Below are 12,685 nucleotides of genomic sequence, written 5' to 3' on the forward strand. Positions count from 1 at the left end.
ACTCATATATCTTTGGTATAAGGCAAGAATCCTTTGTCTCTCTGGGTTCCCACCCCCTCCTTCTCAGTCTAAAAGCACCAGGTTAAAGATAGATTCCAGTTCAGGTGACATGATCACATGTCACTGTAAGACTTCGTTACTCACTTGCCAGCACACAGGTATACAGGAAGACTTACAAGTAAAACAGAGCCATCTACAGTCAATTGTCCTGGTTAATGGGAGCCATCAAGATTCCAAACCACCGTGAATGGCCCACACTTTGCATAACTACAGTGGGACCTCAGAATTATATTTCATATTTCTAATTCCAGATACAAGAGTGATACATTTATACAGATAGGATGACCACACTCAGTAGATTATAAGTTTTGTAGTGAGACCTTACGAGAGACCTTTTGCATGAAGTATATTTTAGTTATATTCACGCTCATCAGCATACTCTCATAAAATCATACAGAGTGAAATGTCACAGTCTCATCCTCAAACACCTTAAAGTTATATCTGATTTTGTTCTGCCTAACGTTTTAGGAATTAATCTTCATTCAAATGGAAACAGCAAAGTGGCATTATCTGGGGGTTCTAATTCAACCAACAAAAAAAAACTTTTAAATCAATTTGTGGTGGTTTTTGAGGTTTTTTGTTTTAAAGAACAAAATTAAATTGACTTGTCAGTCTGTTCTAGCTGAGTTCATGGCCCCTGTATATGTTGTGAAATTTACATCTTGCTGTAGAATTGTACTAAGCCTCTACCCCCTTTCTGTTGCAAAGTTAACTTTGAAAATGGGACTGGAATGCAAACTGATGCCCTGTTGCCTTTGAGTCGTCAACTCTGATGCATGAACTGCCCATATTTGTTTAAATTGTTTGCTTCATGTGAAACCTAAAGACAACACATTTTAAAATTGTTCGCTGCTGATAACTTTTTAGCATAAAGAGACTGTTTATGGGCTCGTATTACAGCTGCAAATTGTGTCTCAGTTCTTTAAGGCTATGTCTACACTAGTGCTTTTGTCAGTATAACTTGTTGCTCAGGGGTGTGGGGGAAAAAACCCTCCGAGCGATATATGTTACACCGACAGGTGGTGGCGTGGACAATGCTATGTCGGTGGGAGACGCTGTCCTGCTCGTTGGAGGTGGTCTAATGTCGACGGGAGCGCTCCCATCGGTATGGAACAGCTACACGAGTGCATCAGCACAGCTGTGCCACGCTAGTGTAGACATGGCCTACGTGTCAAAACCTGCAAGTGCCCCTCCATTCAGCTGTCAAATTCAAGCGACTTCTTTCCTCCTCCTGACTTTCTACAATAGTTATGTATTGTCACTCCCAAAATCTTAGTTCAGTTAAGAACTGAAAATGTAGGGAAGGGATAAAGTTTCAAAACTAATAGCCCTGATTCTGTGTTGATTGTGTTTACATTCGTACATTGATAAACTCAACATTTTAACTTGTAGCAGAATATCTAGTTTGCTGCCGAACTTTGATCCACCTTGCCTGGGCTATAACGATCCTTATCATTGCTGCACTGAGGTGTTGCAGCACTGTAGCTGGCTCTGCCTGCTATGACTTCATGTCCTGAAGCAGTAATTACCTGCATAGAAGGGAGAGGTTCATCATGTTATTGAAGATAAACCTTTTGTGACATTTTAAGCAGAAATATTGGCTTTCATGATCATTGAACCCTCCGCGGTACCAGCTGGTTAACAGTAGCTGTTAGGCAAGCTAAAGCTTCCACTTTTTGGCCATTTGTGTGTGCCTCTGTCTCTTGGCAGCCTGACAAAATTAGATCAAGTGATTGACAAGGTGGGCAAGGAGGGGGAATGCAGTCCCACTTCTTTGCTGGCATTGTAGCTACCTTTTAAGTCTTTTAGGGCTAGTCTTTGATAGAACAGTCTACAGATTCTACCTAATCTGTCCACAGGCTTAGATTAAAAACTAGCTTTCACAAAGATGCAAATATTGCATATGCTAACATGGGTCAGTCGCCAGATAAAATTGTTTGAATTGTTCTCAGTGTACAGTTGCAGTTGGTGCTAGGAAGCTCTAGGCTCCTGAGCGGTTTGTATACATTATGAAATGAACTCATTTCAAAGGTTTGGTTCAGAGGGCGTGTTGAGAGTAGTTGAGGAGCTGACTGGTAAAGGACCTTGCTTTTATTAAGATACGCCTAAGTGGCGGTCTGTGCTAGGAAGTCACAATACAAATTCACAGCAATTGGCTATATTAACTCCCTGTGATTGGGTTCTACAGTATTCCCTCTTCTGGGTTGAGTTAATTTGAAGGTTTAGGTTGACACGGGTAGATTTGATGTAACTTAATCAAGATACGATTGTGTATGTTTACAAACCTGAAAATCCTTGGTTTTGTGTATTCTCAATGAAAAGCCTTTTAAAATACCTTTGGGGAAAGCATGTGGTATGTACCTTAAAAGCACAATTGCATAAAGTATCAAACTTAAGCTTCAGCTGTTTTTTCTGCTTAATGTTTCTGATGCATAAATAGGCAAACTTTCCTCTTCAAAAGCCACACTGAATACCTATGGATTATAGAGGGAGACCTGGTTACACTAGGGTTTTTTAGTCATTATTTATAGGAAAATTAATACTGTAGTTTAATCTGCACTTCTCTTTTTTTGTTACAGAGACAATTAAAAGCAGATGCCAAAAAAGCTATTGGACAGCTACAACTGCGCACATTAAAACAGGGGGACAAGGTATAATTGACAAAATAATTTCCTTACATTCTTTTGAAATGTAATCTGACACTGCATTGTCCAAACTTTCCTCCTCTTGCTTTTAATAAAGTTGGCTGTGTAAATATCCTAAAATCTTCCTGCCTTAAGTCTAATGAAACGGAGTGCAAACTCAAATCAGTTTTGAGATTAAGCCTTCCAAAGGGCATATAACTTGCAAAACTGTAGCCTATAGCAAAATCCACTCCATTCTCACTGTGAAATTTTGGCAGATGTAACTGATGCAATAATGTCAATGTCACAGAAAGGAGTTGGCAGGGGTAACTTGAGTCAGCTGCTTCATTTTAAAAGGTTGGGGTTTTTTAGTTGTGCCAAATGCTCCTGATCTTTGGGCATTCGTGCAGACAACTAAATAGTTGAGTGTGGGGTTTTTTGTTTTGGTTTAAAATTCAGAAGTCATTCTTTAGTGGAACTGAGAGCATCTACACTGCAGCGCAGTGTGAGCTATTGGGGTGCAGGTTGCAAATTCTAGAGCACACCGAAGTGTTGCACTTTAACTGCCCTGTATGGACATTGCTGGAGTGAACTAAAAGGTACCTCAATTTGCATTAATTTAGTCCTGTTAAAACGTCGTCCTCTTTCAAAGAGGACTACGTTAACGCAAACACTGGACGCTTAAAGTGCAACACTTCGGAGCGTTCTGCAGTTCACGCTCCTGTAGTCTTCACTGCACTACATTCACTGTAGCCGTACCCTTACTTCCTTTTGGCTTCTCTAAAGTTTTAAACACCCACCCACTGATTAAACAAGATATTTTGCTGTTGATTAAGTCATGGGTTTGCTTTTTAATGCCTCAGGTTAAATATCAAACCTACTGAGTTGGTAATTCATCATTTGTATTTGAGACCTGTTCTAGTTTACTCTGGCTGGAATACTTCAGCTTGAGATTCATTTCCAGAATAAATCTGTGTGCAACTCTCAATCATGAATCTGTCTCAGGATAACTAATGACTTGTGCTCTTCATTTAGGAAATTGGTCCTGATGGCGATAGCTGTGCAGTGTGCATTGAAGTATACAAACCAAATGATGTAGTGCGTATTTTAACATGCAAGTAGGTTATCTTCTGCTAAATTGCCATGTATATTTTAAATGCTAAAGTATACTTCCCAAAACCTTTGTTAAAAGACAGTAAAGGATGCAAGGGGGTCTAATCTTACTACAGCTGTTGCCCCACCAAAATAGCCTTTAAACCTCACTGTCAGGTTCTCAGATAAACATTAAAAATTGTGGAAATGTGCAATAAAGGTTGTTTATTGCCATGTAATAACTTTCAGTGAGGATGAATGGATTCTTAAGGTCGAAGAATTTTACCACATAGCTTGTGTGAACTGTATGGTCCCAAACTCCTCGGTCTTATGGTGTGACTCCTTTTCAGAGGTTCTGCCCACCTGCATCTCCCACTAGTTTTGCTGGGATTTGGGGTTACTTGGCACCTCTGAAAACCAGGCTGTCAAAGTATAAATGAACAAGGCTTTGGCTGAGATTTATGGTGTCTCATGGGCAGCACTTTTGAGTGTAGTCTGTATTTGCAATGTGTTTTTCCTCTGCAGTTTATCATTAAAACTAGTTCTGGAATAGCTTCCACTTCCTCTACTCTCAGGATAAGGTGATGACCAAACTAAAATAAGATCTCTGCAGAAAATATTTATCAGTATCTCCTATGTCCCCTACATATCCTAGTCTTCTACGCCCTACAGAAGCTCAGTGTAAATAGTACTTTAGTACTTACTTTCTTTGGCTTCATTATGCCTGTTGGTATTTCACAACGCCACTTCAGTGTGTGCTACTTACTTTCTCTATAATTAAAACTGATTTATAACATCCCCCCATCTTCCCTTTCTCATAACTTGCCTAAACCTCTCATTTTGGGAAGGGTTGGCCAAAATAATCCAGCTCTCTGAGTTAAAGCTAAAATTAGTGTTCTAATAACTAAACCAGTTGAATCTGGAAGCTTTTCTGGGTTTGTACAGCTCTTGATCTGCAGGTTAAAGTAAAGTTTGGAAAAAAAAAAAAATCTGAATTCAACACAGGCATCCTGAACTTGGTCCACGTTAGCAATTGAACTTTGAAAACTTTGGAACAAGAGAGATCAGGCTAAATGCTCAAGATAGTTTGCTTTCGAAAGCTGGAAACATAATTCTTGTGTAAGAAGCGTGCAAAAAATAGCATTCATCCCGTGTTTAGGCTGAGAAATAAGTTCTGAAGATAGGACAAATCCAAAGTTGTTGATCTCTCATCAACAATAGGAAGATAGCCACATTGAAGAGACAGTGTTATGTAACTGTCAAATATATTATCTAATACAAGCTGGAATCTTATATATAATCTTATATAAGTGAGTATTTGTGTAAGCACTCTATGCCCTACTACCATGTAATAGGAGCTCTATGTTAAGACTTGATGACACCAAGAAGTTGACAAAAGCAATTATCAACTGATCTCCCTTGTCCAGTGCTGAGCACAGTGCAACTGTTAGCAAAAGCAAGCACGTCTCAGGAACACTTAACATTTTCATTAGTACTAAATGTGTTAGCAGTTAAATAGCTTTCAGCAACTGTCCAAAGGACCTCTTGCTGACAGTGGTATTTAACAGTGGATCAACTTCCCAGAGAAAAAAGGCATCTAGTCAGGGGTTTAGACACATCTAAGTTGGTAACTTGAAAAGTTAGCTACCCTCTTCTACAAGACGATGTCCATAAGCAAGCTCAGTTATGTCTAGTCAAGCTGCAGTTGCACCTTATGATTGCACTGTACAGTACTCTTAGACTGTCCCTTTTCCTTACCTAGTTCCACTCCAGATTAAATTAGTTGTCCTTTCAACCTTCAATCACTTATAGCTAGACTACAGTTAATATGAAATCATACATATATTTTTCTTATGTCCCCATTCCCCGTCTCCTTACCCAGATCCATCACCAATTCAGTATGTATGTGGTAGGCACTTATGTTCATGCCTGTGTATTAGTCATGCCACATGTAGTGTACTACAGTAGAACCTCAGTTATGAACCCCTCGGGAATGAAGGTTGTTCATAACTCTGAACAAAATGCTGTGGTAGTTTGAAAAGTTTACAACTAAACATTGACTTAATACATCTTTGAAACTTTACTATGTAGAAGACAAATGCTGCTTTTAACAATCTTAATTTAAATGAAAAATACAGAAGCAGTTTCCTTACTTTGTCAAATCTTTTCTTAAACTTTCCCTCTATTTTTTTAGTAGTTTATGTTTAATACAGTACTGTACTGTATTTTTTTCTCTGCTGTCTGATTGCATACTTCTGGTTCTAAGTGAAGTGTGGTTGACCGGTCAGTTCATGACTCTCAGGTTCTACTGTATGTATTCCTTGTGTATGCACCCACTTTATGTACTGGTATGTCTGTGCAGCCAGTGTGTACTGACAGTAAGCACGTGGGGATGCAGTCTTCCTCATCAGGATGAGGGCATGATAATAACTGAGGTTTTTTTAGATTTCACAGAAACAAGTGGGGGGGGGGCGGTGTTATGTATAGACTTTGTTGTTAACTTGGCTTATATAAGTTCAATGTTTATCCACTGGGGGAAATTAGTGCTCGCATGCAAGCTTTAAGAAAGGGTGTGATACAGCTAACATGCTGACTTGCTCTAGTAAGGTGTGGTTTTGTTTGTTTTAAACAGAGAAACTAACGAAAGCACCAGACACAGCAATTACAGGCTTAAACAGTTATATATTAGTCATAAGAAACAACTGGTTCAGATAACTACTTATGTAATTTGAAGCAACACAATGCATGTGTAATACCTCTCATGTCTTGGAAGAGTTAATTTTGTCCTTAACTAGTCTTAATATCTGTTAATATGTAAGCATTTCTTTTCCAAACCTGTGGGAGACAATCTTCAAAAAGCTTATTTTGAACTTGAATAAACAGAACCACAAATTACTCTACTCTGATTGGTTTCAGAGTAACAGCCGTGTTAGTCTGTATTCGCAAAAAGAAAAGGAGTACTTGTGGCACCTTAGAGACTAACTAATAAATTTGTTAGTCTCTGAGGTGCCACAAGTACTCCTTTACTTTCTACACTCATTGGTGGGGCTGTTTAACTATCTATTTTGGACACACACTCTACTTCGGCTTTACTGAAAGCTGTGTTGCCTGTTAGCTGTCTTGTAACACTCCATTAATTTCTCCTCTTTATAGTCTAGGTCTTATCCATCCAATATGGCATTATCTCTTCATAGTTGCACCTTAAAAATATAAAGGCTCCTAAACTTTCTAAGGCTATTACTGTTCAAAATTAGAATATCACCTTTAAATCTTCCCTTACCTGTAGTTGGTGTAACTAAAGTAAGCAGCAACAAATGTAAGTCTATCTTAAACATTTGCAGTGTATTACAGGGAACTAAAAGTCTATGGTATTGAACAGATGCTATGAGAGCCATTGGGATATTCAGTAATGTTGGGTTGACTAAAATAATTAGCTCTATGATGACCAAACGGTGTTAAGACTGAAATAGTGATGGTTAACTTTTTTCCTACCAGCCATCTCTTCCACAAGACTTGTGTTGATCCCTGGTTATTAGAACACAGGACATGTCCTATGTGCAAATTGGACATACTCAAAGCTTTGGGAATTGAGGTGAGTTAACATGTTTCCTAGTGACAGATGACTTCAGAAATGTTAGTGCTAGTATAATGAATCAGCTGACTCTTTTTTTAGCTACTCCTAGATCGTAGAGAATAAGCGCTGAGACTTTGTGAATATCTCCCATAGTACGATATTCTGTGTGGCACTTAAAACAGCAAAGACTAATCTCTTGGTGAAAACTGCTGCTGACTTGGCATGGCTTAGTAGCTGCTCATTGACTATTTAAAATGTTTCGTGACATACTCCGTTGTAGATTACAAGTGTCATAAAAAAGAGTTAGTAGCTGCTTTTAACAGCAAACTTATTTGGATGGGTCTTATAGCAGGCCAGGCTAGCAGATGTGTGCATTTGAGAGTTGCAACTCTTCTTGAAATAAATTAGTTATGTTAGTGGGGTTGGCCTGCATTTTTTTGGCAGATTCAGGTAATTACCACTTTTCCTCCATTCCACCACCCCTGCAGCTATTTAATTAAATCCCCAGGAGTCTTTAGATGACAAGAAGGCTGGCAGAGATCACTCTCCTCCCTTCAGCAGATGGCTTCTAATAACATACTTTTAAGGAGCTTGTGTTTATCAGAGACTGTCAGTTTATTATTAGGCACCTCTGACCTAGGGAAGTGTCAGAGTGAGACACTTGAGAAATCAACTGTACTATATTGTGTGTTTTGGAGGAAGGGGGAATGGAGAGTGCAGAGAACAGGAATACACAAGGTAATAAATATATGAACCTCTTCCAGTTTGCTTCACTAGATCATCTCAGGTTAGCTTTCTCCTCTGCTGGGTGTGTAGAAAAATATTTAACTTGTCCTTTGAGAACTAGGCGTAGCACCAGGGTTTGCAGTACTGGCCCTGAAAGGAACCCCTGTGGAAGGTGGCTCTTTCCAGCGGATTGTTGCTTAGCCCATGAGCCTGTGTTCCATATTTTATCTTTTTAGTTTCACTGTGCCCTACTCAGGAGGGTTGTTCCAAGAAGGCAGCAGGCACGTTGCCCCACTTGCCCTGTAGACACAAGGTTTAATATGACATCTGTGTTGGGCAGGCTACAGCTTCATAGATAAAGTGGACAACTAGAGTTGCACCTTATTTTAAATCATTTGACTTTAAAAAGGTGGATATAGAAGATGGAGCAGAGTCTTTCCAGACCACGGTGTCCAATGAAGCATCAAATAGAGCTTCACTTAACGAAGAGGATAATCGTAGTGAGACTGCATCATCTGGATATGCTTCAGTGCAAGGAACAGATGAGCCGATTCTAGAGGAACATGCATCTTCAGAGCGTAAGTATTCAGTGATCCCTGTCTCTGTCAGTAATTGTTTATACAAATTCCACTAGCCCCTCATTGCATGTTCTCATGCTGCAGGACAACTTAAGTTTTGTTTTGATATGGCTATTTAAGTTGCCCCTACTCAGAAGCAGAGTGCACTCAGGCCAACCAATTCTAGTGAAGGCTAGTAGTCAAAGGCTATTGTCTAGTAAAAATCTTCTTCCTAGAAAAAGAAGTCTGATAGGAATATAGGTCTTGCAAGTGTTGAAAAAGGCCCTTAACCAGTAAAACAAAAGGTAGGACTCCATTCTTGAGGCGGAAGTTAAAGTTAAGGGAAACACCAGTGGATTCAACTTGAACTTCTGCCTAGATCCATGCCCAAGGTGCCATCTCACCAAATTCAGCTGGGCAGAATAACTGGCTGTTCGTATAAGCTGGAAGTCTGTATAAGGGAAACCCATCTGCTCCCCTTCCTGAATGCTCTGTGCAGCAAAGGTTAAGAAACCATGCACTGAGTGGGATCCGAAATACTAGATGTGTATTAACTCTGGGAAGGAGCTTGACAAGCTTTAGTATTAACATTAGAACTGAATATGTACCTTATATGAAAATCTGTTCATGGCCACAAAGTTTAATGGTGTTTGGTTGTATTAAGCCCAGGACTCTTATGAAGAAGAAAATCTTAATTTACCATTGGTGTCAATCAGGTTTCCTGCTTTCTAGCATTTGTGCTGCATTAAGAGAGCTAGGAGAAACTAGTCTTTTCTGATCCTAGTGAGGAACAAGGTCAAAGAAGAGAGAATGTAAGTTTAACTGGTAAACTATGGATTTCAGCGATCCAAAGGAATTTCTTAGATTAGCCCATGTTACAAGGGCAGTGAGACCTTTCCATGTCAAATGTAGTTTCTACAATATAACTAGATTAATCTACATTCTTGAAATTTTGCACTAGTTATGGAAGATTTATGAAGAGTAGTGTAATACTCTAAGTGATGCAGTGCAGTATGATTAAAAATGGTAAATATCATACTGAATTTCAGATTTCCCAAACTTGAATAGAAAACAGAAAACATGACTTTATAAATATCCTTTGAAGTACTTATAGTCTCTTCTACAGATTAATAACATACTTTCTCCTATCAGAAATAAGATATCGATCTCTTGTCTATAAACTAGAACAGATATAGAAAATGTAGCGAAATTGCTCTGTACTTGTATCCTTCATGTGATTTGTAAGTTTAATCTTCCTATTAAATTCAACTTCCCCAAATGGCTCAGTATTTTTGCTGTTGCTTTATCTGGGCTCTTCCCACCTGAAAAAATAATTTTTTTTTTCCAGTGAACTCCAGAATGATGATGATAAAGGCAACAAGCAGAGTGCTTTTTTGTGTGTGTAATAGGAAATGGTTCAAATGAATAATTAAAACAATCGCAAAGCATGGTATTTGCTGCCACCTGTTGGGTGTCTTGCCCTGGAAAATGCAGGTAGAATTGTTCAGACAAGAGCGAGTGTGCTCTGCTCAAACTAGACAAGTGGATCTTTTCTTTCATTCAGAATTCTTGAAGGCTACATTTTTTTTACATTCCCCCAAACATATGCCACTTTAGTGTATTTACATAAATGATTGAACGTCTTGTTCTCTTCTTGCCACTTAATATTTATTACATTTCCTCCCAGCTCTTGTATGCATTCATATTCCCTTTCTTTTGTTTTAAGTTTTAGTGTATTGTAACTAGCGTGAGGCTACAATACCTGATACATTTTGTTAAGCTTCTTTCTGTCTTCACCCTCTCATCCAGGATCTACCACACAACTATAACCTGGCACTCTGCCCCATATTGGGTGTACTCAATGAGATGTTAACACAAAAGTGTAATTGGCATTACCCTTTATTTCCAAAGGTGCCAATGGTGAAGTAGTGGGGAGAGGGCGACAAACTGCAGCCCAGAAGGGTCTGTACTGCATGTAGGGGTACAGAGCAACATTTCAGTTGCAACATGTTAGCGTATGGCAAGTAGGTCTGTTTGTGTAGAGAGCATGATGCTCGGGAGAGGAAAAGTTAGTGTGTGTTATATACTTCAGGATAATTAAGTGACCCAAAAGGTATTTATTAATTGTTTTTTTCTTTTGTTTCATTCTAAAAGATGACAATCTGCATCTCGTAAACAATGAGTCCCAGTCTCAAGCAGTGGAAGTCCTTCCTCACCTTGACAACCCAAGCTTTGAAGCAGATGAAACCCGTGTTCAAGAAATCAAATCCTAAAAATTTGTCAAGCAATGCGGAATCTGAACCTGTTGTAACAAACTGCCAGTTGTGGTCATAGGTACGTCAAACTGTGTAACAAATGAACTACTCTGGAGCAGCAATGTTGCATTGGAAATATTGGGATGAAATGAAATTTTTTAATAGATCACAATTACATGGTTTGAAAACTTAACCTTCTGCTAATTTAAACCTTTTTTATCTTCCGTTGGAATTTAGTTTAAGTATTCTTCAGATAAAACTGTCTCAAAAGAACGTATGAAGAAAACCATCTGATTTTAACATTGAACCAAACCTTCCTAACCCAGCCAGTCTTGTGCAGTGATCTTTCCATTCAGCCTGTGAAAACGTATACTGCTTTTTTAAATATTGTACTAAGCGGATGCTCCTGTAGTAGCTGTCTCTGTTGGGAATTGTTTGATTTGGAGCTTACAGATTTAGTATAAAGATGGATTTCTATTACAACCAAATCAATTTTGATCTGGACTTATAGATACTTAATTGTTTTATGTAAAGCAGTGTTCATGTTAACTGTCACTGCTCCAAATTAGTAGGACAGAATTACAAACTAAATGCCTATCAACCTTCCCCTGCTCCCCAAATATTTTTGTGGAATATTAAACCTATTTCAGATGAGCTAAAGGTTCTAATCAGTCATATAATGCAACATATATTCCTAAACCTATTTGAAGGGTTTTAAATAACAGGTCAAGTCTGACTTGCACAATATTGTAAAGGGAACAATTGCAGAAGTGCTGTATTTTTTTTAAAAGAAAAAAAAACCTATTCACTTTCTCAAACTTCTTCTAACTTTTAAATGGAGTCTGAAGGCTATCCTATGTCTCAGGGGTTGTCTAAATAGCTGCAACACCAGCAATGTTTGCTAGTCCACGTTTTGTGGGAGTCTGAAATGCTGAAGACTGTCAACTGAGGGTGAAGGTCTACAAACATCAACTAGAACATGGTAAGGCAACAGGTGATAAAAAATGCTACTGAGTATCGGGGGGTGCATAGTTTAGCAAACTGGATAAAATTGCAATGACTCAACTGATGTCCTGTAAATGTAGCTATAAATTATGGCTGATAATTTTCTAATATTTGTGGGGAGTGGAACACAAGGGTGCCTTAGTACAAAGTCTAGAGCCTCATCCACCAAAGTTAACTAAGTACATCTATAAATGCACTTTATTTTTATTTTGTGTCTTTATTCTTTATTCTGTGGTTTTGTTCCTAATACTAATGCTAACAGAATTTAGTCTAAAGAACAGCAATAATGTACTACTGTTTGAATCTCTTGGGAGAAAACAATGCATTTTCTTACTTCTGTGTAGTATGATTAAAAATGTTGTAAATATTTCATGATTTGTACTGAATTTCTTTGAATATGAAAATGTAAATAAAACTATATTCAAATTGCCTGTCTGATACTTATTTATGTTTGTACATAACCACTTTTATTACTAAATTCCTCCTCTTGGTGGAAACTTAGCCAGCTATTTCAGGTTTCAGAGTAGCAGCCGTGTTAGTCTGTATTCTCAAAAAGAAAAGGAGTACTTGTGGCACCTTAGAGACTAACCAATTTATTTTGAGCGAAGTGAGCTGTAGCTCATGAAAGCTTATGCTCAAATAAATTGGTTAGTCTCTAAGGTGCCACAAGTACTCCTTTTCTTCCAGCTATTTCAATGCTTCTCATTCCTTTTTCCATCCACAATCGCAAAACTGTTTGGGTTTTTTCCCCTCATGTCCCTATCTGAGACGAATGGTGTTTCAAAGACCAAA

At 38.4% G+C, this 12,685-nt stretch overlaps 1 protein-coding gene across 1 annotated transcript in view; it reads left to right on the forward strand.

Annotated features, from left to right (window-relative positions):
- RNF128 (ring finger protein 128) overlaps window positions 1-12,254 on the forward strand; it is a 44,638-nt gene extending 32,384 nt beyond the window's left edge. Inside the window, exons 3-7 of the mRNA XM_084640293.1 lie at window positions 2,640-2,711; window positions 3,720-3,802; window positions 7,272-7,368; window positions 8,486-8,654; window positions 10,788-12,254. Coding sequence (XP_084496419.1) covers window positions 2,640-2,711; window positions 3,720-3,802; window positions 7,272-7,368; window positions 8,486-8,654; window positions 10,788-10,906 — 540 coding nt within the window. The 3' untranslated portion in view covers window positions 10,907-12,254. The remainder of the gene's footprint in view (window positions 1-2,639; window positions 2,712-3,719; window positions 3,803-7,271; window positions 7,369-8,485; window positions 8,655-10,787) is intronic.
- The last annotated feature ends 431 nt before the right edge of the window (window positions 12,255-12,685 follow it).

This window comes from Lepidochelys olivacea (genome assembly GCF_965140295.1).
Source record: "Lepidochelys olivacea isolate rLepOli2 genome assembly, chromosome: 9".
Taxonomy (NCBI): domain Eukaryota; kingdom Metazoa; phylum Chordata; order Testudines; family Cheloniidae; genus Lepidochelys; species Lepidochelys olivacea.